At 41.7% G+C, this 26,684-nt stretch overlaps 5 protein-coding genes across 6 annotated transcripts; 2 read left to right on the forward strand and 3 right to left on the reverse strand.

Moving 5' to 3' along the window:
* Nucleotides 1-30: 30 nt before the first annotated feature.
* Nucleotides 31-1,439, reverse strand: awd (nucleoside diphosphate kinase). Its single transcript, XM_033473948.2, has 3 exons — nucleotides 1,176-1,439; nucleotides 526-627; nucleotides 31-453 (listed from the first exon to the last, which is right to left on the reverse strand). The coding sequence occupies exons 1-3, from the start codon at nucleotides 1,353-1,355 to the stop codon at nucleotides 214-216; spliced, it is 522 nt and encodes a 173-aa protein (XP_033329839.1). The 5' UTR covers nucleotides 1,356-1,439; the 3' UTR covers nucleotides 31-213.
* A 222-nt stretch (nucleotides 1,440-1,661) lies between these two features.
* LOC117222302 (uncharacterized) lies at nucleotides 1,662-3,929 on the forward strand. Of its 2 annotated transcripts, XM_033473937.2 has the most exons (3): nucleotides 1,662-1,819; nucleotides 1,922-2,161; nucleotides 2,243-3,929. In XM_033473937.2, exons 2-3 carry the CDS (start codon nucleotides 1,965-1,967, stop codon nucleotides 3,393-3,395), a joined length of 1,350 nt encoding a protein of 449 aa, XP_033329828.2. In that variant the 5' UTR covers nucleotides 1,662-1,819; nucleotides 1,922-1,964; the 3' UTR covers nucleotides 3,396-3,929. The 2 variants fall into 2 exon arrangements, with proteins under 2 accessions (XP_033329828.2, XP_076378643.1); XM_076522528.1 differs by lacking the exon at nucleotides 1,662-1,819 and having other exon boundaries at nucleotides 1,827-2,161.
* A 1,788-nt stretch (nucleotides 3,930-5,717) lies between these two features.
* On the forward strand, nucleotides 5,718-14,909 carry LOC117222558 (clavesin-2). Its single transcript, XM_076522533.1, has 7 exons — nucleotides 5,718-5,997; nucleotides 10,508-10,728; nucleotides 11,302-11,461; nucleotides 11,899-11,960; nucleotides 12,193-12,386; nucleotides 13,780-13,993; nucleotides 14,252-14,909. The coding sequence occupies exons 2-7, from the start codon at nucleotides 10,554-10,556 to the stop codon at nucleotides 14,455-14,457; spliced, it is 1,011 nt and encodes a 336-aa protein (XP_076378648.1). The 5' UTR covers nucleotides 5,718-5,997; nucleotides 10,508-10,553; the 3' UTR covers nucleotides 14,458-14,909.
* LOC117222548 (putative serine protease K12H4.7) lies at nucleotides 14,798-21,115 on the reverse strand. Its single transcript, XM_033474305.2, has 10 exons — nucleotides 20,673-21,115; nucleotides 20,430-20,611; nucleotides 20,176-20,359; nucleotides 18,747-18,795; nucleotides 17,863-17,998; nucleotides 17,713-17,779; nucleotides 17,385-17,595; nucleotides 15,388-15,520; nucleotides 15,147-15,316; nucleotides 14,798-15,047 (listed from the first exon to the last, which is right to left on the reverse strand). Exons 1-10 carry the CDS (start codon nucleotides 20,868-20,870, stop codon nucleotides 14,938-14,940), a joined length of 1,440 nt encoding a protein of 479 aa, XP_033330196.2. The 5' UTR covers nucleotides 20,871-21,115; the 3' UTR covers nucleotides 14,798-14,937.
* A 153-nt stretch (nucleotides 21,116-21,268) lies between these two features.
* Nucleotides 21,269-26,436, reverse strand: LOC117222541 (uncharacterized). Its single transcript, XM_033474293.2, has 4 exons — nucleotides 25,250-26,436; nucleotides 23,921-24,222; nucleotides 23,237-23,779; nucleotides 21,269-22,133 (listed from the first exon to the last, which is right to left on the reverse strand). Exons 1-4 carry the CDS (start codon nucleotides 25,499-25,501, stop codon nucleotides 21,356-21,358), a joined length of 1,875 nt encoding a protein of 624 aa, XP_033330184.2. The 5' UTR covers nucleotides 25,502-26,436; the 3' UTR covers nucleotides 21,269-21,355.
* Between the last annotated feature and the right edge of the window lie 248 nt (nucleotides 26,437-26,684).

The raw sequence follows: 26,684 nt of genomic DNA on the forward strand, positions 1-26,684 counted from the left end.
TTAATCTAGTTATTGTTCCTTCAAGAGTAATTCGTATAAGAACCTGATTTATTATTCTCAAACAAATTTATGTACAACAGCTCCTTTTTTTTTTATGTTGCTGAATGGCAGTATACATGATCAAGACTCGACAAAAGTTTATCGACTTTTGACGATATGCAAAAAAATAGGCTGCAAAATTGTTAACACATATGTACAATTATTTTGTATCGTTTATTCGTAGATCCACTTCTCCGCCCAAGAAGACCAATCAACGACATCTTGTTTCTTGTTCTCTCCGAACCATAAGTTAATTTCTTTGTTTGCAGACTCCACAGAATCTGATCCGTGAATAATGTTGCGTCCAACCTGAATGCAAAAATCTCCACGTATTGTTCCAGGTGCCGAGTCTTTCGGATTTGTTTCTCCAAGCATCACACGACCAGTTTTTACTACGTCTAAGCCCTCCCATACCTGGAAGACATTAAGTAAATTTACTCCAAAATATTCGGGTACAAATATATTGTACAAAAAAAAAATTATTACCATAGGCACAACGGGTCCAGAACCCATGTATTTAACTAAGCCTGGGAAGAAGGGCCTGCTCGCCAAATCTCCATAGTGTTCTTTCAACAAGTCCTGGGTTGCCTGGCAAATATAAATTGCAATATTTGATCAGATATATTTCATTCTCAGTTTTATCTCTGGGCTATGTGCCAATATTAATTTCCAACTGATCAATTAACAATCTTTAATTCGCCTTAACGTTTCTGCGAACGGTCATTAAACGATTTAATTACCTCTTTTTAAACAAATAATTTAAGTTCTTTTAAATACGCGAATTAGTTATCAGAATGCTACAGTAGGTAGCAGACGAAGTACCAATTGAATCAAAATGACTACAGTTCTATTAGCACAGTTCGCATGAACACAGAATTGTGTGCGGACTATTCAGGAAGAGTAGACCGTCGTTCAGACCATTTCATCTTGACGGAAAAGATTACAATGTCAAGGTAAGCTGGAAACGATGATCGCGAGACTAATTACAGTTGCAAAAACGCGACAGGTGTGTTCGCATATGCAGCGCAAGAAACCAGAATCCACGTGGCCAACGAGATAACTGCATATGAGTATGCGCGTTTTTTTCACACAGAGGTTAACTCAGGGCTGATCACATTAATCATGTATCTACTTACCCAAACCATTTTCATTGCAACGAGCTTGAAGCCTTTATCTTCGAAACGTTGAATTATCTTTCCGACGAGTCCACGCTGGACACCGTCCGGCTTCACCATAATGAAAGTACGCTCCTTGTTCTCGGCCATAATTAATTTGCAAACTAAACGAAATAAGATCAAGACAGAACACAGAACCATGCAACGCCGGCAAGAGCAACGAAAGTATGAGAACGAAGAAGCGGCTCGAGGCAGTATGCACTCGTTCGTTTCGTTTCTCTTCTGCAAGAATGGTGGGGTGACAACGCTACATCCGGTGTCATTATATCTAGTGGCGGAACGTTCGAACTATTGAACGATGTGACCGACAGAGCAGTTGTCGATAATTTTGGCTAATAGTTCCAGCATTTCCCGGCTACGCGCATCGGCGCTGTACGAACCTTGAAGAGAGTTTCTTGAATTCTACACGAGGGGAGCTTGTATAGCAAAAGCCGCAAAAATTATGTTATCTTTATGTTTAACGAGATAAATAAACTTTTCTTTACAGGATATAGATATAAGAGATTCTCTTGAATATTTCTGTCACCTTTAAATATATTTTTAACCCTTGAATTGACAAAAAACACATCATTTTCCGTTCACGTATTCTCGATATGGCTGACTCGGTAAGAATCATCTATGCATAGCCGTAACAAGAAAAAAAAGGTCTAAACGTTTGTTGAATTATCGAGGTTATGCTCTATTTACACTGCTATTTGAATGTACAGGTCTTGTTCGTTTTTGATAATGTTATAATATTGGATAAAGACCATGGAAGAACATTTTGCAACAATGAAACTGGGAGAATCGGACTGCGATACTACTAAATTGACCAGAGCTTTCAGTTTTTCGGAACTACCTTCACCTCAACGAATACGTGTAACGGAGTCTTATCAATCCGGGAATTCTCCTGGCTTAGTTAGACAATACAGTTGCGAACAAATCTTTGGGAAAACTGGAAATTCTAGGTAGAATGAAATGTTTGCTTAAGTTAAGTAAGAGAACGCAAAGCTTTATTCTTAATTTATACAGTTGTACTTTGTTTTTAGACGATACACAGTGTCAGAAGTAATTTCATGTAGAAATAACGAAAGCAGAAACGAATGGCAGAAAACGATATCTTATTCAGATGCATTTAAAACACCTAATTGGCAACTATACGACAATAAGATACTAAGAAAGTCAAATCTTGTGTCGCATAAAATAACGAAGGATGTAGAACACATGGAAATCGATCATGTAGACACTGTAAAAGGACATACTCCTCCACCCGATGATCTCAAAACAGATACCAATACAAACAATGATCCAGTGCCCGTGCCGCTTGAAAATAAACAAGTCGACGTTGAGAAAGTAAAGAACATAAATTCTTATGAAGATGTTAAAAAGAAACTAAGACCACTAGTTGCATCGAAGGTTAAAGTTCCAGTTAAGAAAAGAAGAAATATGTTTTGCCGCGGTTTAACGTGTCTGTGCATCCTACCGATTATCGCAGGAATAATTGCTCTTTTATTGAATCCCGTTTCGTACCCTGTTTGCAACCGTATGTCGTGGTCTGAGAATATCGCTGTCGAACTAGAAGAAAAATTACATGGACAAACAAACGCGATCAAAAATATTGTTCATACTTTGCGAAACGACGTTGATCGTCTAAAGGCCGTGTGTCTGGTAGGTGGAACAGGCATTGGAAAATCCTACACTACCGAAATTATTTTGAAGAACTTCCCAAAGAAAGAAAAGATATTTATACTCGATGCGACAGTAGGACACGAACTTTATGAGAAAACCAGGCCTGCGATCGATTCTTTCGAGGTGCTGGTCGTAGACAATTTGAAGATGGTAGATTTGGATGGATTTGTTCATCTGTTAAGTAAACTGAAACAGATCAACGACACCTGCATCACAGTGATCGCGATGTTTAACGTAGAAAATGTGAACGACCAATTAGCACGGGAGATAGACTTAACGAAAAGTGTCGATGAAATTAGTCAAGCGTTCGCTGATAAAATGATCGATGTGTCTGTTGTGCCGTACGAGCCCTTGACCGAATCTGCATTGAAAATGTGCATAGCAGATGCAGCGACCTACAGTGATTTAAATCTTTCGGAGGATCAAACAAATGAAATTCTGCAAATTTTATTGTCATCGCATGCCGGTTGCAAAGGAGCTTATGCCAAAGTGCAACTTATTGGTCGAGGGTAAATTTGTGTTTTTTGTTTTTCAAACGATCTCTCTATTTGCTGTTTAAACGGTTATTATACTTATTACACGTACTGTGATTGCTGATTAAAATCTTCGAACGGCTCTCCTAATGAAAAAGGTTCTGACTGCGACACCGTTCGTTGCTAAATGCGTTTGAATGAATAGACTGTTGCATTTCTTAGTGATACAGGGTGGAGTATGTAACTAAAGCTCCGATCTAATTTAAGTTTAAACAAACAGACTCGATATTCGCGAAGCTATTCAAGCTTCCATCGAAATATATTATTCATTAAAATAACTGTTCACGATATAATCGAAGCTATTCCAGTTGTTGCATGATCCACCCCATATATGTATTGTTCCTTCTATACCATGTTTTTTATGGAGCGTGCGGTGGTACGGTTTGCGTACGTTTTGAATTTTGATAGAATATAAAATGTGTTTATTATTTTTGAACCGCGAAACGATTTCCGGAGGAAATTAAAATGTACGTCGCGATACGATAACGAGAGAAATAAAATGTACCGAATACTATTATTTGTTACGAATCCTTTTCGTCCGTCTCGTCCATTTAATGCGCACGCATCGTTAAAATCCTTTCACGCACGTAATTTCTCCATCCGCGGCCGGAACATACCTGCGGCTTATAGTCGCATTTCACTTTCCGATTGTAACTGTCCGAGTAGCATTGCGTGTCAAAACTAAGAAAACAGTCCAGAACTAAGGATTACGTGTACTTAGGCCGATGTTATTGCTATCGTTATGCAAAACCGTGATCATCTGCGTGACTATGTCGACGGTGAAATGCATTTAGCAGTCCTCGATTCCACATCTTTTACTGCTTCGACTAGGATTAATCACGGTGCTGTGATTCCACAGATAGCATCGACATGAAAAATGCAAACTACAATCGAAACGTTAATCCCTTGACTTAACGTTAGATTGCGGATCTCTGTGCACGAGCTTCCCTTCGTTCGCGAAATAAATCGCAAAGCGAAGGGTTGATTAGAGTAGATCCTTAATCCCTTGGCATATTTCAACGACTCCGGCTTGTCGTGAAAATGTCTAATAATAACTCATCGAGTATACAGTGATTTCACCCTAATTGCGTCTCGTTTTTATAGTTGTTGACAATCGGTAAGCATAAAAACGAGCCGCAACTCTTCCCAAATTTTTGAGCGCGAAATTCCTAATTCTGTATTTGTGCGCGATCTGAGCGCGAATTAGGAAGAAATTACTGTAAATGTTATTATGACCTTTAAAATTGCAATAAAATTCTAATCTCTTATCAATATTTAAGCCATTCAAGTAAATTTAGGCACACGGTAAGCATCAATTTTCTTTCCCTTTTAACACTTCCACGACCGCGCTAGAAAGCTCAAAAATTTTCATAAAATTAAAATATTTCATTCGATTAAACAAAAATTATGAAGCAAACTTATATGGCATCGATTACTTCTTCAGCATTCGTACCTCTTGCAAATCTTAATAAAATGAAGCAATCATTTTTAATTTTTCATTAATCATCCATTCGGTCGTCAACCGACTGAATTTAAAACGGGGAGATCTCGCCGTTCGGTTGGCTAAGTGTTAAGAAATTGCGAACGAAAAATTTCTAATCGCAGTAACTGCGAAGAAAATGGTACATCAAGGGGTTAAAATACTCTTAAAAGAGCCTTTGATACTGTCCCTATCAAGGGTGACTCGGTAATCTTTCAAAAATCAAAGACAGTTCTCTCAACGAATAGTTCATTATCTCAAGTGGCATTGTTTAATTATTTCTTTCGGAATTTTTTCTCGAGATCGAAAACGATTTAATTTTTTCTTGACATAGTGGCGTCATTGAGAAGCGTTATTAATAATTATCAAGAAGCAAACAGTAAGTGGCACTGTTTAATCATTTCTTTGGGAATTTTCTATCGAGAACAAAAACGATCTAATTTTTTCTTGACATAGTGGCGTCATTGAGAAGCGTTATTAATAATTATCAAGAAGCAAACAGTAAGTGGCACTGTTTAATCATTTCTTTGGGAATTTTCTATCGAGATCGAAAACGATTCAATTTTTTCTTGACATAGTGGCGCGATTGAGAAGCCCGTTAATAATTATTATTTATCAAACAATAAATGGAATTTAACAAAATTCAGGAATAACGACGTTCTACGAAGAGGGATGTATGACGTAATTCGAGAATTTTTGTTAAGTAGCTGGCCAACGGCGCGTAGAAAGAAGACATCGTTATGAAATTAACCAGCATTGTGGTTCGTTTAGGCGGACGGGAGGTGATACCTGTCGCGAGGCGTATATAAAAGCGAGACAATTAGGTAAATCGAGTTATTCCGTGGCTGCACCGGGAAGCATAATCACGAAACGATTCTCTGGAGGACGCTCGTGTATTTTGTCATTCGCTTGCCGAAACAGAGTCTCGACAGCAATCGCGACAGTGGGAATTGACCCTCGAAGGGTGCTGGCAAGTCGCTCGACCGCGAGAACTCCGGAGGTGGAGCTAGAAGAAAGGTGCGACTGGAAATTATAAAAGAGCGATCGGCGGTCAAGAGGAGACAGTCTCCTTCAAGTGTTCACCTGCGCGACTACGATTCGGGTATGTCAATTTTCGTTTTACTACCATACTCGCGGATGCTCGCTTCGAATTTTACGTCGACGTTATTCTTGCTCGAGAGAAGAAATTATTTCTCATTCCCTTTCGAGGATAACAATTTAACCTTAAGATTGGCAGAACAAAAGAAAAAAATAGTTCGTTAAAATTTGTTACAATACTCGAATTAAAATTAAAGTTAGTTACAATACTCGACAATATTTACGATATCTCAACTCGATCGTATATTTTTCGTTAACTTCGATCGTTAAAAAGACACAGGAAAATAGTCTACAAAGTTCGTCGATTGTACATCATTACGAGTGCATTTTCTTACGTTAGCCATTTCGTTCGTTTCGATGTCGCAAAAATGTTTGAAGAAGACGTCCTCAAATTTTCTCGAATCGCGACGCGAAACGACGGTTTTCCGAGCGATCAAAAGAATTCGCGGAAGTAAGGATACACGCACAGTAATGTCTCCCTTACTGACGCTCAGATTGTCCACAAAAATGGACAATTTGGGAAGAGGAGATTATCCGAGCCTTGCTACTCGTTTTTATAATTGTGGACAATTTATAAATATAAAAATAAACCGCAAGGTTCGAATAATCGTATCTCCTCTTCCCGAATTGTCCATTTTTGTGCACAATCTGAGCGTCAGTAAGGGAGACATAACTGTACCTCCTAACTTTTTGCGCTCGTTTCGCGATTCCAATTCACGATTATTCGAGCCTTGCGGCTTGTTTTTATAATTGTGGACAATTTATAATTATAAAAATAAACCGCAAGGCTCGAATAATCGTATCTCCTCTTCCCAAATTGTCCATTTTTGTGCAGAATCTGAGCGTCAATTAGACATTACTGTACCTCCTAACTTTTTGCGCTCGTTTCGCGATTCCAATTCACGATTATTCCGAGCCTTGCGGCTCGTTTTTATAATTGTTGACAATTTATAATCATAAAAACGAGCTGCAAGGCTCGAATAATCGTATCTTCTCTTCCCAAATTGTCCATTTTTGTGCCCAATTTGAGCGTCAGTAAGTACCTCCTAATTTTTTGCGCTCGTTTCGCGATTCCAATTCACGATTATCCGAGCCCTGCGGCTCGTTTTTATAATTGTTGACAATTTATAATCATAAAAACGAGCCGCAAGGCTCGAATAATCTCCTCTTGCCAAATTGTCCATTTTTGTGAACAATCTGGCCGTCAATTAGAGAGACACCACTGTATCTCTTTAACTCGAAGGATGTGACGCGTGGCTCCAATTGTAATCCGACGTACTCTAATCACGAACATCGGTGATTCGGTTATTCATCGATTCGACACGAGAAGAATTTCGAATCGAATGCCGCGTGTAGCGACCTTGTGTTCAACAATCGAAGATTTTAAAGGTCAAGAGTGCGGCGAGCGTCGACGTCCTTTATTAAAACACTAACGTGGCCATGGCTTAGCGAGAGAACATCGACGGAGGCGCGCGTTTCGAGAGGTTTTTTCGGCACATTAAAATGTAATTTTCCAGGAAGTAGACGCGAACGCTGGCCACGAACGGATTAACGATTCGCGCTGTATCGTATAACTGGCTCGTTGCGCAACGCGTCGCATTTCGGGGACTTCGGTGAACAAAGTACATATTCTCCGAGCGTAGTAGAATCCTTCGCGAGAACTTCGTCGACCGACTCGAAAAATATTCTGGAAAGTTCAGTCCCGCGTAAAGAGAGGAAAAAGAAAGAATTGAGCGCTCGGTCATGCGAAAATTGCCTCGGACTCGTGTTACGCGTGTTCTGACGCGCGAGGAAATTGTTGCGTTCGGGGCGAACGGTGATTGATGCCAAAGAAAAGAACTCGAAGAGTAATAATCTCATAAGTAGCACTTTCTACGCGGAAGACGCCTGCCGCGTTCACCTTCCCGATTGCTCGGTTCCACGGTTGCCCCGTAACCTGATTAGCGTTACGTTCATTCAGAGCTAAGCGTCGCGCGAATCTTTTATTACGGAACGTTTATTACGGAACGCAGCCCGGTTCGCGTTAATGGAAACGCGATTCGCTGTCGCGATGACGAAAGCCGGCCTTCCCCTGTTGCATACTGGACATCGAGACGTGGACTTCCCTGTTGCGTATTGGATAATCGAGGGCCGTGCATCTTTTTAACGGATGACTATGCACGCCAAGCTTGCAGAACAACCGGCCTCGGGAGCCCTTGGGACGCCGTCGATGGCCTCTGGGCTTCTTTGTACTTTCTTCCATTCCGACGCAGACAATGAATAATTTCGTATTCATTCGATTAACATCTGTATTTAATTATTAATCTATAAATATAGTTATATATATATATTATATATAATATTGTTATATAATAATAAATATTACATAATATTATATATAATATATAATACAATAATATATATATATGTTATATTATATAATAATAATAATATATTTATATATATATATTATATATTATAATATTATAATATTATATTATATAATAATATATAATAATTAATAATCTATAAATTAATAATAATTAATTAGATTAACATCTGTTCGAGGTAGAAAGACCGCTACGAATTCAAAAATTATCCGATATTAATAATAATAATAATAATATACACGTATATTCCAGTACGCATGTACAGTAATGTCTCTCTAATTGACGCTAAGATTGTGCACCAAAATGGACAATCTGGGAAGTGGAGATGCGATTGTTCGAGCCTTGCAGTTCGTTTTTATGGTTGTTGACAATCGGTAATCATAAAAACAAGCCGCAATGCTCGAATACGAGTAATGTCTCCCTAATCGACGCTCAGATTGTGCACAAGAATGGACAATTTCGGAAGAAACGATACGATTGTTTACGCTTTGCGGTTCGTTTTTATAGTTGCCGATTGTCAACAATTGAGCCGTTTATTTCAAAAGTGGCACAAGTCACTTTGTTTTTAAGTCGATATATTTAAGGGTTTGCGTTTCTTAACACGTTTACAAATATGGATGCTAACTTTCGAGAAGATTTGCTTGTACTTGTTATCTCAGGATACTGATATTTTTCTCAGTATAAATAATCATATTAGTATTAATAATCATATTATCATCGTCATTATTATTATTATATAATAATCATATTATCATCATCATTATTATTATAATATAATAATCATATTATCATCATCATTATTATTATTATATAATAATCATATTATCATCATCATTATTATTATTATATAATAATCATATTATCATCATCATTATTATTATTATATAATAATCATATTATCATCGTCATTATTACTATTATATAATAATCATATTATCATCATCATTATTACTATTATATAATAATCATATTAACATCAGTATTAATAAACATTAAAAAATCACCACTATTCGTTACGGCGAAGCGACTTATGCCACTTTCACAATAAACGGCTCAATTACAGAAACGAAAAGCAAGACTCGCGAATAATCGTACCTCCTCTTCCCAAATTATCCATCTTCCGGACAACCTGAGCGTCAATTAGAGAGACATTACTGTAGTCGGACGCAAAAGCCTAAATGCGACGAAGTTGCTCGACGAATGCGAAGCTCCCGAAAATCCGATGATAATACCATAACGAGATTAACGTCTGTTTTACGTAAGCAGGATCGTCTTCCGATCGCATTAACGAATAAGGGTTCAGTTTACGAAAGGAATTCTCCGCGTAAACAAAAAGAGGCCGGTCATCCTGGCCCCGAAACAGAGAGGAACGGCGTCGATTGTACGGTTGCACAAGAATTTCTCCGTCTCGCGCGATCTATAGATTGCGGACTCGAATTAGTTGGCGGATAGGAAAACACACACACACACACACACGGCGGATGGTAGAGGTTGTTTAATGGGAGACGATGGGGAAACCGATCGATCCGCATTAGCTCGTGGTAGCACAAAATTGGATAACAAAGATGGGCGCGCAGAGCCCAGACGATTGCGTAACCGGAGAAAGTTGTTGCGAAACTTTCCGAGGGACTCGCTTACAGCATACGTTGGGGTATCGTGTGGAACACGTAATACTCTCCGGCGTTCGTACACCCGGCAAGAACATTATATCATGAACCGAAGAAATTGTTATGTCACGAAATCAGCCGGCGAGTCAACGCTGGTTATGCGGATTACGAAACCCGCGGAGGGAAGGGGGGGCGAGGGCCCATTTCGTTCGCGGAACGGGGATGAAAGTAGAAAAATGAGCATAAGAGAGTGTGCATCGAGCGTGTCTGCTAAACTCGTCGCATCCGCGGTCTCTATGTTCGCTTTCGTCGACGACGGTGGCTTTGAACGGTGCCGAGGGAACCGTGTCAGTTGGCCCGAAGCTGAAGGAGTCGCACCCGCCCGAGGACGAGGAAACGTATCGCATCCAGTTTCCCGTGCTGTCGTACGCACACGTGTAGAATTTTATGTGCCCGAAAGAGCGGCCGTAAGAACATCGCCGATGCACGTTTAGGCTCGATGAATCGAGCCGCGATCCTGACGACGACGGTTTCGTAGAATTTCAGCTCCCCGGGACACCTTGGAACTTTGAGGATCGATCGAAATGGGCGCGGTAGAGTGGGTAACCGAGGAGGACAGCTACGAGTGCAAGCTCTCGAAGGAGACGCAACAGATCGCCAAGGATGAGCTCCGAGAGGACAAGAACACTCGGGACCAGGCCCTCGAGCAGATTCGTAATTGGATCAAAATGAATCCGCGAATCGAGAACAGCCGTCTCGGTGAGAGAATCGCGTTTTTCAATTAATTAATTAATTATTCTAGTATTAATCTATCATAAATCTATTATCAACTTATTAATCTATCATTAATCTATTATTAATTTATTAATCTAGCATTAATCTATTATTAATCTATTATTAATCTATTATTAATTTATTAATCTAGCATTAATCTATTATTAATTTATTAATCTAGCATTAATCTATTATTAATCTATTATTAATTAATTAATCTATCATTAATCTATTATTAATTTATTAATCTATCATTAATCTATTATTAATTTATTAATCTATCATTAATCTGTTATTAATCTATCATTAATTTATTTTTCTATCATTAATCTATTATTAATTTATTAATCTATCATTAATCTATTATTAATTTATCAATCTATTATGAATCTATTATCAATTTACTAATCTATTTATTAATTTATCAATTTATATATTTACTCATTCTTCTACGGGAATAATCGATCAACGTACAAGGAATTAATAAATTAATAAATCGTTATCGTTCGACGTCTTTCGTCCGCTGTTTCTAATCACCGCGTTCTTGCCGATCAACAGATGGCCAATTCTTATTAAGGTTTCTGAGATCCAAGAAGTTTAACGTACCGATGGCTGAAGAGGCCATCGAGAGATACTTGCTGCTGCGACAGGTGTACCATCCGGCTTTCAATCATTTGGACTCGACGGAGTCTACGATGGAGGAACTTCTGACTTTGGGGTGAGACTCGGGAAAGCGGTGATCGTAAATTGTCGCAGCATACAGGGTGTTCCATAATTATATTAACACCTGGTAAGGGGGGATTCCTGAGGTGATTTGAAGTAACTTTTTCCTTAGCGACAATGCCGTCCGCGGCTTCGTTTACGAGTTATCAACGAAAAACGCTGACCAATGAGTGGCGAGCTCGCCTAGCGCTAGGCGGCCGAGCCAATGAGCGGACGAAGCCCAGTTCCGCTCGTTGACTCGGCTGCCACGCGTCACGCTATCATTGGTCAACCGTTTCTTGTTAATAACTCGATGACGATGCCTCGGAGAACATTTTCGTAAAGGAGAAAGTTACTTCGAATGACCTCAGGAATCACCTCTTTCCGGCTGTTAACACAGTTATGGGACATCCTGCACATATTGTAATCCGCTTCGGTTCTCCCGGTTTATAGGTACCTGTTCGCCGCACCCGGACGCGACAAGAAAGGCCGCCGCGTTGTTATCGCTAGACCAGGTAAATGTCGCTCTCCCGGCATACCGGCGATGATAATGACAGCTTTCGCTCCAACGAGCAAAGTCTAAGAAAACATGTATGGGACTGTGATTGCACAGGCGTTTCCGTTGCTCGATCGCCGACACGATTATTATCCCCGTTTTCACGCGGCACGCGAAAATTGATTTCTCGCAACCAGTCCCCGGGTTGAGTCACCGTTCGCGAAATTTTCATCAATTCCGTTCGATCGCAGGTGTGTTCGATCCGCACAAGTACACGAACGCCGACATGTGCAGAATCCATGCGATCACCTACGAGACGCTGATGGAGGATGAGGAGAGCCAAGTGCGCGGCTACGTTCATTTCGCCGACGGAGCCGGCGTCAGTTTCCCTCATCTGACGCTTTTCACGCCGAAGGAGGCCGTCCGCATCGTTAAAAACGGCGAGGTACCACCCTCTTTTCTCTCACTCTTCTTCTTCTTCTCTGTCACTCTTCTTCTTCTTCTTCTTCTTCTTCTTCTTCTTCTCTCTGACGCTTCTTCTTCTCTCTCACTCTTCTTCTTCTTCTTCTTCTTCTCTCTCACTCTTCTTCTTCTTCTTCTCTCTCACTCTTCTTCTTTTTCTTCTTCTTCTCTCTCACTCTTCTTCTTCTTCTCTCTCACTCTTCTTCTTCTTCTCTCTCACTCTTCTTCTTCTCTCTCACTCTTCTTCGTCTTCTTCTTCTTTTTCTTCCTATCGTTCCTCCTTCTATTTCCGCCACCTTTTTTACCGCGAAACTGGGACCGGACCGGCCTATTCTCGATCATCGACATCCGCCGTGAAACGCTTCCGATTCAAGGACAATGATGCAACAGCGTTTCGTAACGACTCCGAAAAAGACGGGACACGATAACCGGTTCTTTAGCCCCTGTTCCACTTTTTCCCCCCTCCCGAATGTTCGTCGATGATCGGATAACGACTGTGATACTTTCGTAGCGATTCTGCCCCACTGAACCCTCTGTCGCTCGTCGAGCCGACAGAATTCGTCCTTTCGGCGAGAGACGACTAATTAACATTTTAATCGCGGATGACAAGTCGCCTCGTTGATCGCGGCCCACATACCTTTTCGGAGACTTTTAACTTTCTGCTTGTCTCACGCTATCAAGATTTAAAGAACATGTCTAAAAATTTCTTTAGCTTTCGTACCCAAGGTCACACGAAGGTCGTGGTATTATAGGTTATCGGATTCGTTTTGATCTTAGCTATCGCGATATAATGATAGAAATATGTAATCGTATTTGAAAAAACATCGATGACCTTGAAATCTCAAAAAATATGACCTTTACAAAAAAATAATTTCCATCACAAGATGTGTTCCTTCGAATCAAACGATTTGTTTCTCAAGCATTTCCGCGTATCATTAACGATAACGGAGATATCGCTTTGTAACACAGAGTTACTGAGACACCCTGTATATCAAATCGACTCAGAGGATGGATAATACTTTGTTTGGAACGGTTAATACAGTGTCCCAAAATTATGGCACTTCCGGGAAATGGGATCGTGAGATCATTTGAAGTAACTTTTTCCTTAGCGAAAATGCAATCCGCGGCTTCGTTTACGAGTTATTAACGAAAAACGCCGACCAATGAGAGACGAGATCAGCTGGCGCCTCGGCCGCGTTGCGTCAGCCGCGCTCGCCTCTCATTGGTCAGCGTTTCTCGTTAATAACTCGTAAACGAAGCCGCGGATTGCATTTTCGCTAAGGAAAAAGTTACTTCAAATGACCTCGGGAACCTCCTCGTTTCCCGGAAATACCATTATTTTGGGACACTCTGTATCGGGTTTACGTTTCTTCCAGCGTACCATACCTATGCGGCACAAGGAGGTCCACGCTATCAATACGCACCCTTCCGTGAAGTTTGCTCTCGACTTCGGGCTCACGTTGATCTCCGACAAGATCCGGAAGCGGGTGAAGATCTACACCAGCCTGGAGGACGCTGTGAACCAGAAAATGGACACCAGCCTGCTGCCGAAAGAATACGGCGGCACCATGCCCATGAAGGAAATGATCGGTGATCTTTCTTTCGCAGAAATTATAATAATATAATTGTAATTATATTATTATAATATAATTACAATTATATAATAATATATATGATATTATATATTATTATAATATAATTACAATTATATAATAATATATATGATATTATATATTATTATAATATAATTACAATTATATAATAATATATATAATATTATATATTATTATATATATGTAATAATATATATAACATTAAATAATTATAATAATCGAATTGTTATTGCAGATCTGTGGAGGAAAGAGTTGCTGGACATGAGACCCACTCTGTTGAGCCACGACAAGATGAGAGTGCGCCTGGAGCTGTATTCCGAGAAGGCTCGCGAAGGCGCGGTCTCGGCCTTGAAGCATGGTTTCGGATGCTCCGACATCGGATCCAGCGATTCAAACATGTACGGCATCACCGGCTCGTTCAGAAAGCTCGAGGTCGATTGATCACGATCCTCGAATCCTCGTCGTTAACGAAAGCATTATCGTTTTCATCGTATTTACTTTGTCTGAGGGAGGGGAGGAGAAGAGACATATAGTCGATATTTCTGTTGGTAGCATATTCGTATCGCGGATACGCCTAAATAAATCTACGATCTCGGTCGGCGCGACCGCGCGCTCGACAAATTGTTAATTATTAATTGCCGCTTCTCCCGGAGCGAAACGTAGAGATAAGGACTTAAGGACTTAACGCTTTTTTGTTGCCCGAGTCCCACGGAATTAGCAGCCGTGAAACGGTCGTGGGGAAACTCGGGCAAGGTGTACTAGTGTTTCACGAGAATATAGATCAGAGAACAATGTAGGATTAGATTTAATGTTGTATCATAAGTTGCACGAAATTTGATTGTGGCACCCGATCGGTTGTAAATAGGAAATAAAAGCACATTTTTCTACATCAACGATTATCTTGTTTTCTTTCGACGAGAATTACGAAGCGATCCAGCTGCCGATGATCTCTCGTACTTTTGCCCTTGCCTGGACCAGGCCGGGAACGTCCGCGGCATCGTTGTTCTGCAGATCGCGACAGTGCGAGGAACCTTGAAGAATTTACCGAGTTCAATTCTCCTGCTCACCACCCTTGCGTCGACGTCAATTTGATAAGGAAAAAGGCGAAGTTAGGAAAGCAAGTTCTTTACCGTTGATCAGTATAGCCGGCGAGAACTCGTTCAAGTCTTCAAGAACCGAAAGCACGTGCCACGGGTCGACGTCGCCGTTGGTGAAGATCACGTTTCGCAAATCCGGCCGCATGCCTCCGTACATTATATGCGTTCGTCTGACTCTACTGTCCAAGTATTTGCTGTCGAAGCTGCGAAGAAAGAGCGGGTTCAGCGAAACGGAAACACGCAATCTCACGCGAATCGCGTTTGCGGCACTTACTAATAGTCGTACAGATCCCTGCACATTTCCGTGAAGAAGCTCAACGGCACCATCGTGCCGAAAGTGGACTTCTTCGAAGTAGACGTTTGAAAATAACCGTACTCGGTGCACGTCTGATAGAACCATTGTCTCACTGAAAGCGTTCAAATTACGAAAGCTTGTTAACAGAAATGGACATGTTCGTGTTTTCTTAATCGTTTCGTACGACGATAGATCAAGTATTAATTTTAGTAATTAACGTATACACGTGTCTCGATATGTGCCGTTTTTAACATATGCGTGCACGTATATTCCGGTACACATGTACAGTAATGTCTCTCTAATTGACGCCCAGATTGTCCGCAAAAATGGACAATCTGGGAAGAGGAGATACGATTATTCGAGCCTTGTGGCTGGTTTTTTATGGTTATCGATTGTCAACGACTATAAAAACGAGTTGCAAGGCTCGAATAATCGCATCTCCTCTTCCCAAATTGTCCGTTTTTGTGGACAATCTGAGCGTCAGTAAGGGAGACATTACTGTACACGTGTATCAAGATCCGTGTATTTCAATACAGTAATGTCTCTCTAATTGACGCTCAGATTGTCCACAAAAATGGACAATTTTGGAAGAGAAAATACGATTGTTCGAGCCTTGTGGCTCGTTTATTATGGTTATCGATTGTCAACAATTATAAAAATGAGCCGCGAAGCTCGAATAATCGTATCTCCTCTTCCCAAATTGTCCGTTTTTGTGGACAATCCGAGCGTCAGCAAGGGAGACATTACTGTACACGTGTATCAAGATCCGTGTATTTCAATACACTAATGTCTCTCTAACTGACGCTCAGATTGTCCACAAAAATAGACAATTTGGGAAGACGAGATACGATTATTCGAACCTTGTGATTTGTTTTTATAGTTGTTGACAATTCGTAACTATAAAAACAAATCACAAGGTTCGAATAATCGTATCTAATATAACCGCAAGGCTCGAATAATTGTATCTCCTCTTCCCAAATTGTCCATTTTTGTGGATGATCTGAGCGTCAATTAGAGAGACATTACTGTATATAAGTACACATACTATACGTGTATACGTGTATTTCGATACGTGTATATCCGTGTACAGCAAATTCTCTCTAATTGACGCTCGAATTGTACGCAAGAATGGACAGTTGGGGGAGAATTTGCTGTAATCCGAACCTCGTCCGTTCCTCGCATCGTATTAGTGCAATCTATTTATAATATAATCAGCGAGAATAATTTTATCTCGTGTTATCTCCTTGATTCTTTTGCAACGAAGCTAAAGCATTAATTAGAGAGCATTAATTAGAGCATTAATTAGAGATCGTGAACGCGTGTTGCGCATGCGCGCGTACCCGTGTACTGCCGATATCTTTTATTTTGCGCAATTATATTTTACGTGGAACAAAATATCTGCATTTTCAAGTATTTATCTTTTAAGTATGAATGTATTATTAGCACGCGCATGTTTAATTATTTGTTGAAATACACGGGTACACGTGTACCGAAATACGCGTGTACACACATATCGAAATACACGTGTGTTCGCGTGTGCTGAAATACACAGATTTTGATACACACGTGTATACAGTAATGTCTCTCTAATTGACGCTCAGGTTGTCCACAGAAATGGACAATTTGGGAAGAGGAGATACGATTGTTCGAACCTTACAGCTCGTTTTCATAGTTGTTGACAATTCGTAATTGAAAAACAAAAATGAACCGCAAGAATCGAATAATCGTATCTCCTCTTCCCAAACTGTACATTTTTCGTGGACAATCTGAGCGTCAATTAGAGAGACATTACTGTACGTGTGCTGGAACACGCGCGTACGCGTATAATAAGAATGACACGTGGGAAAGAAAGATCTCTAAAATTAATACCTTATCTATCGTCGTACGAAATGATTAAGAAAACATGAAATTGAGAAATTGGGGGACGGAGGGGGGTGAACTCGATGCTCGGAATAAATCGCGGGCATGAAACGTACTGACGTCGGGCTGCTTGTCCCAGTCTTTTCTAGTGTGATTACGGATGAAATTCTTGTAATCAACAGCCGAGCATTCCTTCGGGTCGGACACAAGGCTAGCCAGTCTTTGAAGGGGGCTGCCTAAATAGGGCGCAGTCATGTGTTTGCAACAGGCAGCAATGTTCGACTGCCCTTTCACCACTTTGTCGTATTGAACGACACCCGCGAATGCCTGGCGGACAAGAAACCATTACGTAACCGAGAATTTTCCGGTTATCTTTCGCGCACGCGAAAAACAGGGTAAACATCGTGACATAATCGTACGGTTGAACAGTTTAAAGACCCGTACCTCCGCCAAAGTGTTCATAAAGAGCCCAAGGTCGCTGGGGGACTTCGCTGGTGGCGCGTCGCACAAGCTAAACAAATTTCATGCAAACAGATTTGAACAGTGTCGCACAGATACGAGTTACGGAGTTACGTAAAGTCGAATGGGTGTTACTTGAAGTAGGTTTTCAATTTCTCCAGGCCCTGCGGGGTCGCCAACAGTTCCTCGACCGCGTCGAACGCGGCTTTAATGTCGTCCACGCATTGCTGGCTGTGCCTACGCAGCGACTCGGTCACCACTTCGTAATACTCTGCAAAACGTAACCGATTCTTTTTTTTCTCTCTCTCTTTCTTTGCTTAACCTTTTAGGTACGGCTGAATTCTGCGCGAGGCTATTTCTCTGGACGGCAGAGTCTGATACTGTATATACAGGGTGTCCCAAAAATGTCTCGCAATCCGAAAGTGACGGGTTCCTCAGGCCATTTGAAGCGACTTTTTCCTTTACAAAAATGTTCTCCGAGGCACCGTTAACGAGTTATTAACGAAAAACAGTGACCAATGAGAGGCGAGCTCGGCTGGCGCGAGGCGATCGAGCCAATGAGCGGAACTAGGCTTCGCGCGCTGGTTGGCTGGGCCGCCTCGCGTCAGCCGTACTCGATTCTTATTGGTCACTGTTTTATCGTTAATAACTCGTTAACGGTGCCTCGGAGAACATTTTTGTAAAGGAAGAAGTTGCTTCAAATGATCCGAGGAACCCGCCATTTCCGGATTGCGAGACATTTTTGGGACACCCTGTAGACTGTTGTAAATCGATGCGAAGACAAAAGAAGTGTGAAACAATGCATATGAAGACGATTATTTGGTTCAAACGACGAGTGAGCTACTAGAGCAAGCCACTATAGTGGCGCGTCGTCCAGAGAGATGACATCCGCGAAAGCCACTATAGTGGCGTGTTGTTCTGAAAGATGACATCCACGGAAGCCACTATAGTGGCGCGTCGGGCCTAAAAGGTTAAACGTGAGACGAAAGTCTCGGGAAGCGTGAATCACTGTCTCTCACCGTAAAAATCGGCCTTCGCGAATACCGGAGCGCTGCTGGCCAACGCACCCTGTAAAAAGAACCGGTGACACTTTCGTCACAAGAAGGTGACACTTTCGCCGAAACCTCGACTAATTTCGACATTTTATCTACCGGATATCTGTCGGAGCGATCATCGTCCACTCGGGGACCACGAAAATTAATTGCTGAAATTCGGATGACACAGCAGTCGAGATAACAAATAGGCTTCTCAACGACTCTGTTGTATCCGGGAGAAGCTTATGATAGCTTGTCGACTCACGAATGAGATTGTTATCGCTACTGATTTACCGATCTACAGTATTTCTCCTTAATTCGCGCTCAGATTGCTCAAACCGATTGTCAAAAACTATAAAAACGAGACGCAAACCTCGAATAATCGTATTTTTGCGCGCAATTTGAGCGCGAATTAGGGAGAAATTACTGTATTAACAAGTTAGCTGTGTTTGACGAGTATACTCGTCATGGAGAAATGGCTATATTTTGTGACACGACGAGTATACTCGTCGCGCGTAAGAAGTAGTGACCATTGGCTATTTGAATTGTAATTTCAAGGAAAACAAAAACATATTCTCAAATTTCAAGATGTTCAGAATATTTCGAGGCCAATCCTGCACGAAGTTGTTTACATTGTTATAAAAATAAAATTAGGAAAGAATCACGGTTTTGGTGTTCGACGTGCAAAGTGCTATTATACAGGATGTCCCAAAAATGTCTCGCAATCCGGAAATGGCGGGTTCCTCGGATCATTTGAAGCAACTTCTTCCTTCACAAAAATTTTCTCCGAGGCACTGTTAACGAGTTATTAACGATAAAACAGTGACGAATAAGAATCGAGTACGGCTGACGCGAGGCGGCCCAGCCAACCTGCGCACGAAGCCCAGTTCCGCTCGGTCGCCTCGCGCCAGCTAAGCTCGCCTTTCATTGGTCACTGTTTTTCGTTAATAACTCGCTAATGGTGCCTCGGAGAAAATTTTTGTAAAGGAAAATGTTGCTTCAAATGACCTGAGGAACCTGCCACTTTCGGATTGCGAGACATTTTTGGGACATCCTCTATATTGTTCCTTGCTTTGCTAAATACTACTCTCTCTACAGCAGCAATTTGAATTTTTAACTTTTATAAGTATTTGATTGCCCCTGGGTTTTTCGTTTATTATGTATATGGTATATGTTAACGTCGAGTGAATAAGTAAATATTAGTAATAAAATTGTTAATTTTATCAAATAAAACCGTCTTTTCGATCCAATATTTTAACAGCGACACTTTAACATTGTGTTCGACGAGTATACTCGTCATCGCTTGATTCTCGCGACACATATAGGTGCGCGCTCTGATATGGAGGCGCCACAGCTAACTGGTTAAGAAAGGCTTTAGATAATCAAGGATAAGCGTTAAAAGCGAAAGAAGTACTTGAATGAGGTGTGGGTATTTCAGCCTGGACCAGGCCGCCATGTTGCCACCGTAAGACCCTCCGAAAACGATCACGATGCTGTCCTGGAACGACTTCTCCTCCTTTTTAGCCTCTATGAAATACGCCAAATCGGCCAACGATTGATCGACGCTCAAGTATTGCATGTTATCCAAGCCGAGGTCCCTAAAACGTATTTACGTCGGCGAAATTGGAATCTTGTCCGACGCGATCGGACCGGAAACGGATCTCTTACTCGGTCGGATGACTCTTGCCGTAGTAACGATGCTCGGTATAGTACAGCATAGCGTTGTGCGCCTTCGCTATATCGTACATCAGACCGGTCTGCAGGTAACCCGTGGATATTTCCCATTCCCCTCCGATCATGATAAAAATGGGCCCGCCGGGTTTGAACAACGCGGAATTTTCGTAGTAGCGCTGTCGAAATAAAACGCGCGGTTAATTCGAGTTACCGTGGGATTATGATTCGTTCAAGTACCATCGACCAGGTGCGATTCTCCCGAGGATTGAAGTGATCGAGGGGCTGCTCGATCCAGGCCTCGTTTATGCTCTGTGCGTCGATCAGGCCCGAAGTGTCCGGCTCTTGTAGACCTTGAAAACGGAACGTACGGAGGCCGCCGGCATCGCCGAGTTGGAAAACGGCGCAAAACGCCCACAAAATGCCGAAAACGATCATGTCGAATTCTCTAGATTCACCCAGAGAGACTTTGCAACCACTCTAATTCACCGAATACTGATTCTCAAAACGCTGCCGTGCGTGTTTTAAAACCTATCGGCAAGATATCGAGACAATCGCCACTAAGAACTGTTCAAAATTAAAAAGAAGATTTATCTGATAAATCATAGAAAGCAGTTGATCTTTTAATCTCCATCGAGTACACGCAATCAAATCCGATAAAAATACTGAATCGTTAGCAACGATATATTGCCACTCGATAGATACGGTTTATCGTTGGAATGCTTTGAATCAACGCAATCGTCGAGCAATATAGTTGCGCGATGCATTCAAGGGATGCTTATCGGCTGGTCCGCGCGTCGTTTCCATAGGGAACGGATGTAGTTGCACAATCGGAATCCGCGGATATAAAATACTTTATTGTTCAAATGCACTTCGATATGGAAAGAACGACCGATCGTCCGATTGAAATATAATTACAAGTATCATCGTTTGTCGTTTGCTGTCGCGTCGTTCTCGGAGTCCGTCGTGGCCCAAGCGTCGTCGGAGTAGCGTCTGCAGGGTTTCGCAGATGTCGCGGACTTGTCCGTGTCTTTCTCCTCGACGCTGCTCGAAGAGTCCGAGTCCGAGGACTCTGAACTGTCCGAATCGTTCTGAACGGAAGCGTCTTTATCCCACTTGGACTTTAAACAAGCGATATCTTTGAAGTGGTCGGTCTTTTCGGCGTCGACCGTCCCAGAGGTCGCCTTCGACTTCCGCCTTGGCGAATCCTCGAAATCTCGATGGCTCCTCGATTGTCGTCTGTCTTTCTCGCGACCCTCTCTCTCCTGCCTGGAGTATTTGTTGGAGTATCTTCGACTCTTCGAGTGGTAGCCACCGTCGCCGCTTTTCGAGTATCGCTTGCGATGGTACCTCGGCGACCTTGACTCCTCGCGATCCTCACCCTCGTCGTCTTCTCTCTTCTTCCGCGAGTACCTCCTGGACTCGCGGCCATTCGAAGCGTCCTCCTCTTTCGCGTTCTCCTCGAAATATTTCTTGGACGTCGAACGACGCCGTTTTCTAGCCGTCTCGTCGTTATCTGCGGTCGACCTGACGCGTTTCTCGCGCGTCGACTTTTGTCGGTGCGCCGACTCGTCTCCACGGCGATGTCGTCTCTCCGTGTTTCTGGAGTACTGTTGCTCGGTCTCTGGCTCCGGAGAGTCGGACCACCGCCAGTTCTTGCCGTCGTCCGCTTCGCTTCCGTCCTCCCATTTCGACTTGTTCCTGAGAGACGAAAATAATCATGCGATAGAAAGAAGCAGAAAGACGCAGGAAACAAAAAGTCTATGAACACAGTAATATTAGGGTGTCCCATAGGTTCTTTCCGCGCCGCGCTACGAATTAATCTAACCAGCTTTGTTTATATAAACACGCAGGCTTATCTCTTGGCTGTTTAGGGTATCGGTTTCAGTCGTCCCAGAGCTCTTCTAGAGTACGTTTCGTGGGTGACAAAATTCCTTATCAAATTTGTTCTACGCCGTTCAATATGGATAGCCGAAAGAAGCATTTGCGGCATGTTATGCTTCGTTGCTTTAACAAAAAAGTGATAGGGCACAGGACACTGCAAACGAGATTTCTACCGTTTACGGTGACGGTTCTACGACTATTAGGACAGTCCGCGATTGGTTTAAGAGATTTGGAGCTGGCAATTTTGATTTGAAAGATGAAGACCGCAGCGACGTCCAACAACGACGGATGCGGACCTTATCAAAGATATGCTCGCTGAAAATTCGCGATATAGTGTGCGCGAGATAGCAGATGCCACTAACGTACCCAGGACAACGGTACATAAGCATTTGATCCAGATGGGATATGTGAATCGATTCGAAGTTCTATTTTGACACCTATTCTAATTTGACACCGTCAAATTTTCATCACGACAACGCAAAACCGCATGTTGCGTTGGTCGTAAGACAAAAATTATTGCAATTTGCTTGGGACGTTCTACCTCATCCTCCGTACTCCGCAGACATTGCTCCATCCGATCGTAACAAATTCTCTGTTCTTCTCGTTCAAAAATTCTCTCCGTGAAAAACGGTTCAAGTTCGTAAGCGAAATAAGAACGCACCTTGATCGATATTTTGCAAATAAGCCTCAACAATCTTGGAAAGACGGCATAATGAGGCTTCTTGAAAGATGGAAGAAGGTAATAGAGCAGAACGGTTCGTATACAACTCGATGAATCAACCTTAAACAACAAATATCGTGTAATCGTTTCGCATCAGAAAAAAGGAAAGAAATTATAGGACACCCTAATATAAACATCACGCATTGCGACGTCGAGAACAAACCGAGGACAGACGGGAGCCCCCAGGCTGTTAGCCTACCTGTACTCGATTCTCCTGCTGGTCGCAACATCTTGAGGAAAGGAACCCGAGGTCTTTGCCCACCTAGGCGGGCTTTTAATATCGTACTCGTCGCGCGGATTTCGAAAGGTGTGCAGAAAGTTGCACGCTCTCCCTTTCGGGCATTTCGCCATGCCGCAGACGGCGCTCCTCCAGGACTTCAGATTGGCGAACTCGCAGTTAAGCTGCCTGCCGGCGTACCAACGCGCCTTCAGCTTTCTCAGCGCCCGGGCCGCCTCCCGTTCGGTATAATACTCGACGTACAGGTTCCCACGGAGATGGATCTCGGTGTTGCAGCAGTACTTCAAGGTCTTTATTCGGCCGAACGACTCGAGCTCGGGCACCACGTCCTTGTAGAACTCGCGGAAATGCTGCCGGGTCTCCGAACTCTCGAACTCGAGCGCTATATCGGTGTCATACTCCGCGGAGTTCTTCTCGAGGGAGAAATGTGTGTAGAATCCAGGTACCAGAATCACCTTGCTCAGGCATACTCGCCGATGGTTCCTCGAGCAGGTGTCGCCGTATCTGAAAGGAAGTATATGAATATATAATATGAAGAATATAATATAATATGAATAATAATAATATAAGAATATAATAATATAAGAATATAATAATATAAGAATATGAAAGAGATTATGTTCGAAACCAGGGTCGTTGGATTACCTGCAGGCGGCAGTTTTGGTGAAGAAAGGGCAGAGCTCCTTGCCAGGCTGACTGTCGATTACCTCGCGCAAAGTTTCCGGCGTCTTGATCCCGTTGTCGATGTAGTCGTCGATCTCCTTGACCAATTGCTCCCGCTTCTTGATGTCCTCCTCTCGCTTTTGTTTCTCCTCCTCGTGTTTCTTGCGAATCGCCTCCTGCTTCGCCTCGAACTCCTCCCGGATCTTCGCCTCTTGTTCCAGCTGCAACTGCCGAGCCCTTTGCTTCCGCTCCTGCAGGACGTGCCATTCCTTCTGCGCTCTCGCCTGAGAAAATCGAACCGAGCTATTTGAGACCGTGAAACAGCGTTTCGGGATTCGTATCGTCGCCTGCTTACGGGGATCGCGTAATAAACTGGCTTCGGCAGCCACATGGTCGCATTGCTTTCACGGTTATACAAAGTTCTTCTCGAAGCTATCGATTGCGGGAACAAAAGAACCACGACGCTAAGAGAAAAATAATTTTCACCTCTGACATTTGCTACCATTATCAGTTGTAAGCCAGACGCTAAAGCTACCTAGCGTTTACACCGTAACTACCTAAAGCTACCAATGTATGTATGTATGTATTATTTATTTATTTATTATTATTTATTTATTTTATAATATATAATATTATTATTGTTAATATATAATATTTAGTTAAACTCCGTATAATTGCTATTACAATATAAGAAGTGTATTTAAGAATTTCGAATAGAGACACTTTTGTAATATCAGGAATTGTTAATGAAAAATATCAGAAACCAATTATTGCGAATGATTTGGTAGTCTGAATTTATTCAATCTTTTCTTACGGAAGCATATATATGCTTTTTGAAAATAAAAAGTAGTGGTAAGGTGCCATAGTGAAAATAAAAATGGTAATTGCTGAGTCTGATATCAAATGCAAGAAATAGGAGTGAAACGTAGAGTAACTTCTCTAATAATTTTATAAGCTGTAATATGAGAGAGGAAAAACGAAATTTTTGATTATTTAAGAACAATCCTACCAATTTGTACATTAAATTCTCGATTTTTCGTTTGACCTAACAAATTAGTTTACAGATCAAGATTGCAACTTGATCTATAACTATAACTATGTCTACTCTGTCTACTATGTCAATCTATCTATAAGCTGTAAAATGAGAGAGGAAAATCGAAATTTTTGATTATTTAAGAACAATTTATACACTGTTATAATTTAAGTATAATTTGTATCCTACCTATTTGTACATTAAATTCTATTTCGTTTTACCTAACAAATTAGTTTACAGATCAAGATTGCAATTTGAACTATCTATAACTTGCTTACCTCCTCTTCCAGCCAGAGTCTTTCTCGTTCGTCGCGCTCCTTTTGTTCAATCTTCTCTCTTTCGGCCTCTTCCACTTCGCAGTTCTGCAACCAGTTCAAATAGTCCGGGTTTTTCTCCAGTGCTGCCCTCAGTCGTTCAGCGTCGGCGTCGCGCTCAGCGGCCGCGTTGCGACGCAGCCGCCTGCGACGCTCTTTTTTCGCAGTCCGTCGCCATTCCTTATGACTTCTCTTCGTTGTGCCGCAAACTTCCATTACCAGGCATTTTTCACGAGGTGTGCGAAGCTTGTCTTCGTTGTCCTCGGCAATGTGATTAATCGTTCACGAAAAGCGAACCGATAACCGTAACACGTTCGACACTCGCTTCTAGCGGAGGATTGCAGACGACACGTGCACGCCGCCATGTTGTCTTCGAGACAAGCTTTCGATCGAGATTGTCCCTAAGTTTTCGTTCGTATCGCGCTGATGAAATGTAATATCAAAATTCGTTCGTTTTAATATTTATTCGCTTCGAACGAGGCGGTGCTTCGTCGAGGTAATTTTTCGTTTTAATTTCGTTGTGCTTGAAAAGAACGAATTCGTCCTGCGGTCGACATTTTCTTTATATGTATGTAGGTCGTCTGTCGAATAACTTTACGCGTGCGTCACGAACCGTGCATTTCAAACGTGCCCCGTGAGAACAGTATTTTTCATCTTTCCTCGATTATGTTTCTCGACTAACGAAGCCTGGCGTTCCATACAGCATAGGGAATTATTTGGCCTAGGGACTTTTGCATGCAAAGTCACGGCCACGTCTATGACCACTTTTAAAAATGGAATCTGCTTTACAATCGTGGCATAGTAGGTCAAGTTCAGCCGAATGCATCGACCTGCATGCATCTCGCTCTCGTTGCATCATATTTTGCAATTTGTATCCGACAAGACGTCACTGTTTAAATGATTAAAATGTTGGAGCGGAAACTGCTTGATCGACGATTAAAGCAATAAAACCGCTCGTAGAGAAGCTTCGTCCTTGTCCTTCTTCTTTTGAGAAATCATTTCCTTATTCGCTTCCGTACAAAAGATCGCGATCTTTCGACGCGCAAAGCGCAATGCAAATAGATCGACTCGTAAGAGCGATCTACGTATAGACGACGGATTGTTGGACCGCGGAGGCAAAATGTATTAGGTTGGGGAATAAGTTCGTAGCGTTTTTATATTTTCGTTTATTTTACAACGAGATTTAATTTAATTATATTACAACGACAATAATATATATATATATAATATTATATATAATATTATATAATATTGTAATATAATATAATATTATAATATATATATAATATATATATATATATATATAATATTATATAATATTGTAATATAATATAATATTATAATATATATATATATAATATATATATAATGTTATAATGTAATATATATATTTATATAT

This window comes from Megalopta genalis, chromosome 1 (genome assembly GCF_051020955.1).
Source record: "Megalopta genalis isolate 19385.01 chromosome 1, iyMegGena1_principal, whole genome shotgun sequence".
NCBI lineage: Eukaryota > Metazoa > Arthropoda > Insecta > Hymenoptera > Halictidae > Megalopta > Megalopta genalis.

Bases quoted from the DNA above. Each gene is read 5' to 3' on its own strand.
- LOC117222541 (XM_033474293.2), bottom strand. From the start codon at position 25,501: ATGGAAGTTTGCGGCACAACGAAGAGAAGTCATAAGGAATGGCGACGG. The intron at 24,223-25,249 runs GTAAGCAAGTTA...CGATTTTCTCAG, and splicing joins GACTCTGGCTGGAAGAGGAG to GCGAGAGCGCAGAAGGAATG. The intron at 22,134-23,236 runs GTAGGCTAACAG...TTCGTCTCTCAG, and splicing joins AGCAGGAGAATCGAGTACAG to GAACAAGTCGAAATGGGAGG.
- LOC117222558 (XM_076522533.1), top strand. From the start codon at position 10,554: ATGGGCGCGGTAGAGTGGGTAACCGAGGAGGACAGCTACGAGTGCAAG. The intron at 11,961-12,192 runs GTAAATGTCGCT...GTTCGATCGCAG, and splicing joins CGTTGTTATCGCTAGACCAG to GTGTGTTCGATCCGCACAAG. The intron at 12,387-13,779 runs GTACCACCCTCT...CGTTTCTTCCAG, and splicing joins GCATCGTTAAAAACGGCGAG to CGTACCATACCTATGCGGCA.
- LOC117222548 (XM_033474305.2), bottom strand. From the start codon at position 20,870: ATGATCGTTTTCGGCATTTTGTGGGCGTTTTGCGCCGTTTTCCAACTC. The intron at 20,612-20,672 runs GTACTTGAACGA...TTATTTCGACAG, and splicing joins AGAATCGCACCTGGTCGATG to CGCTACTACGAAAATTCCGC. The intron at 17,780-17,862 runs GTAACACCCATT...AAATTTGTTTAG, and splicing joins AAATTGAAAACCTACTTCAA to CTTGTGCGACGCGCCACCAG.
- LOC117222302 (XM_033473937.2), top strand. From the start codon at position 1,965: ATGGAAGAACATTTTGCAACAATGAAACTGGGAGAATCGGACTGCGAT. The intron at 2,162-2,242 runs GTAGAATGAAAT...CTTTGTTTTTAG, and splicing joins GGGAAAACTGGAAATTCTAG to ACGATACACAGTGTCAGAAG.
- awd (XM_033473948.2), bottom strand. From the start codon at position 1,355: ATGGTTCTGTGTTCTGTCTTGATCTTATTTCGTTTAGTTTGCAAATTA. The intron at 628-1,175 runs GTAAGTAGATAC...TATATTTGCCAG, and splicing joins TTGCAATGAAAATGGTTTGG to GCAACCCAGGACTTGTTGAA. The intron at 454-525 runs GTAATAATTTTT...AATGTCTTCCAG, and splicing joins CTGGACCCGTTGTGCCTATG to GTATGGGAGGGCTTAGACGT.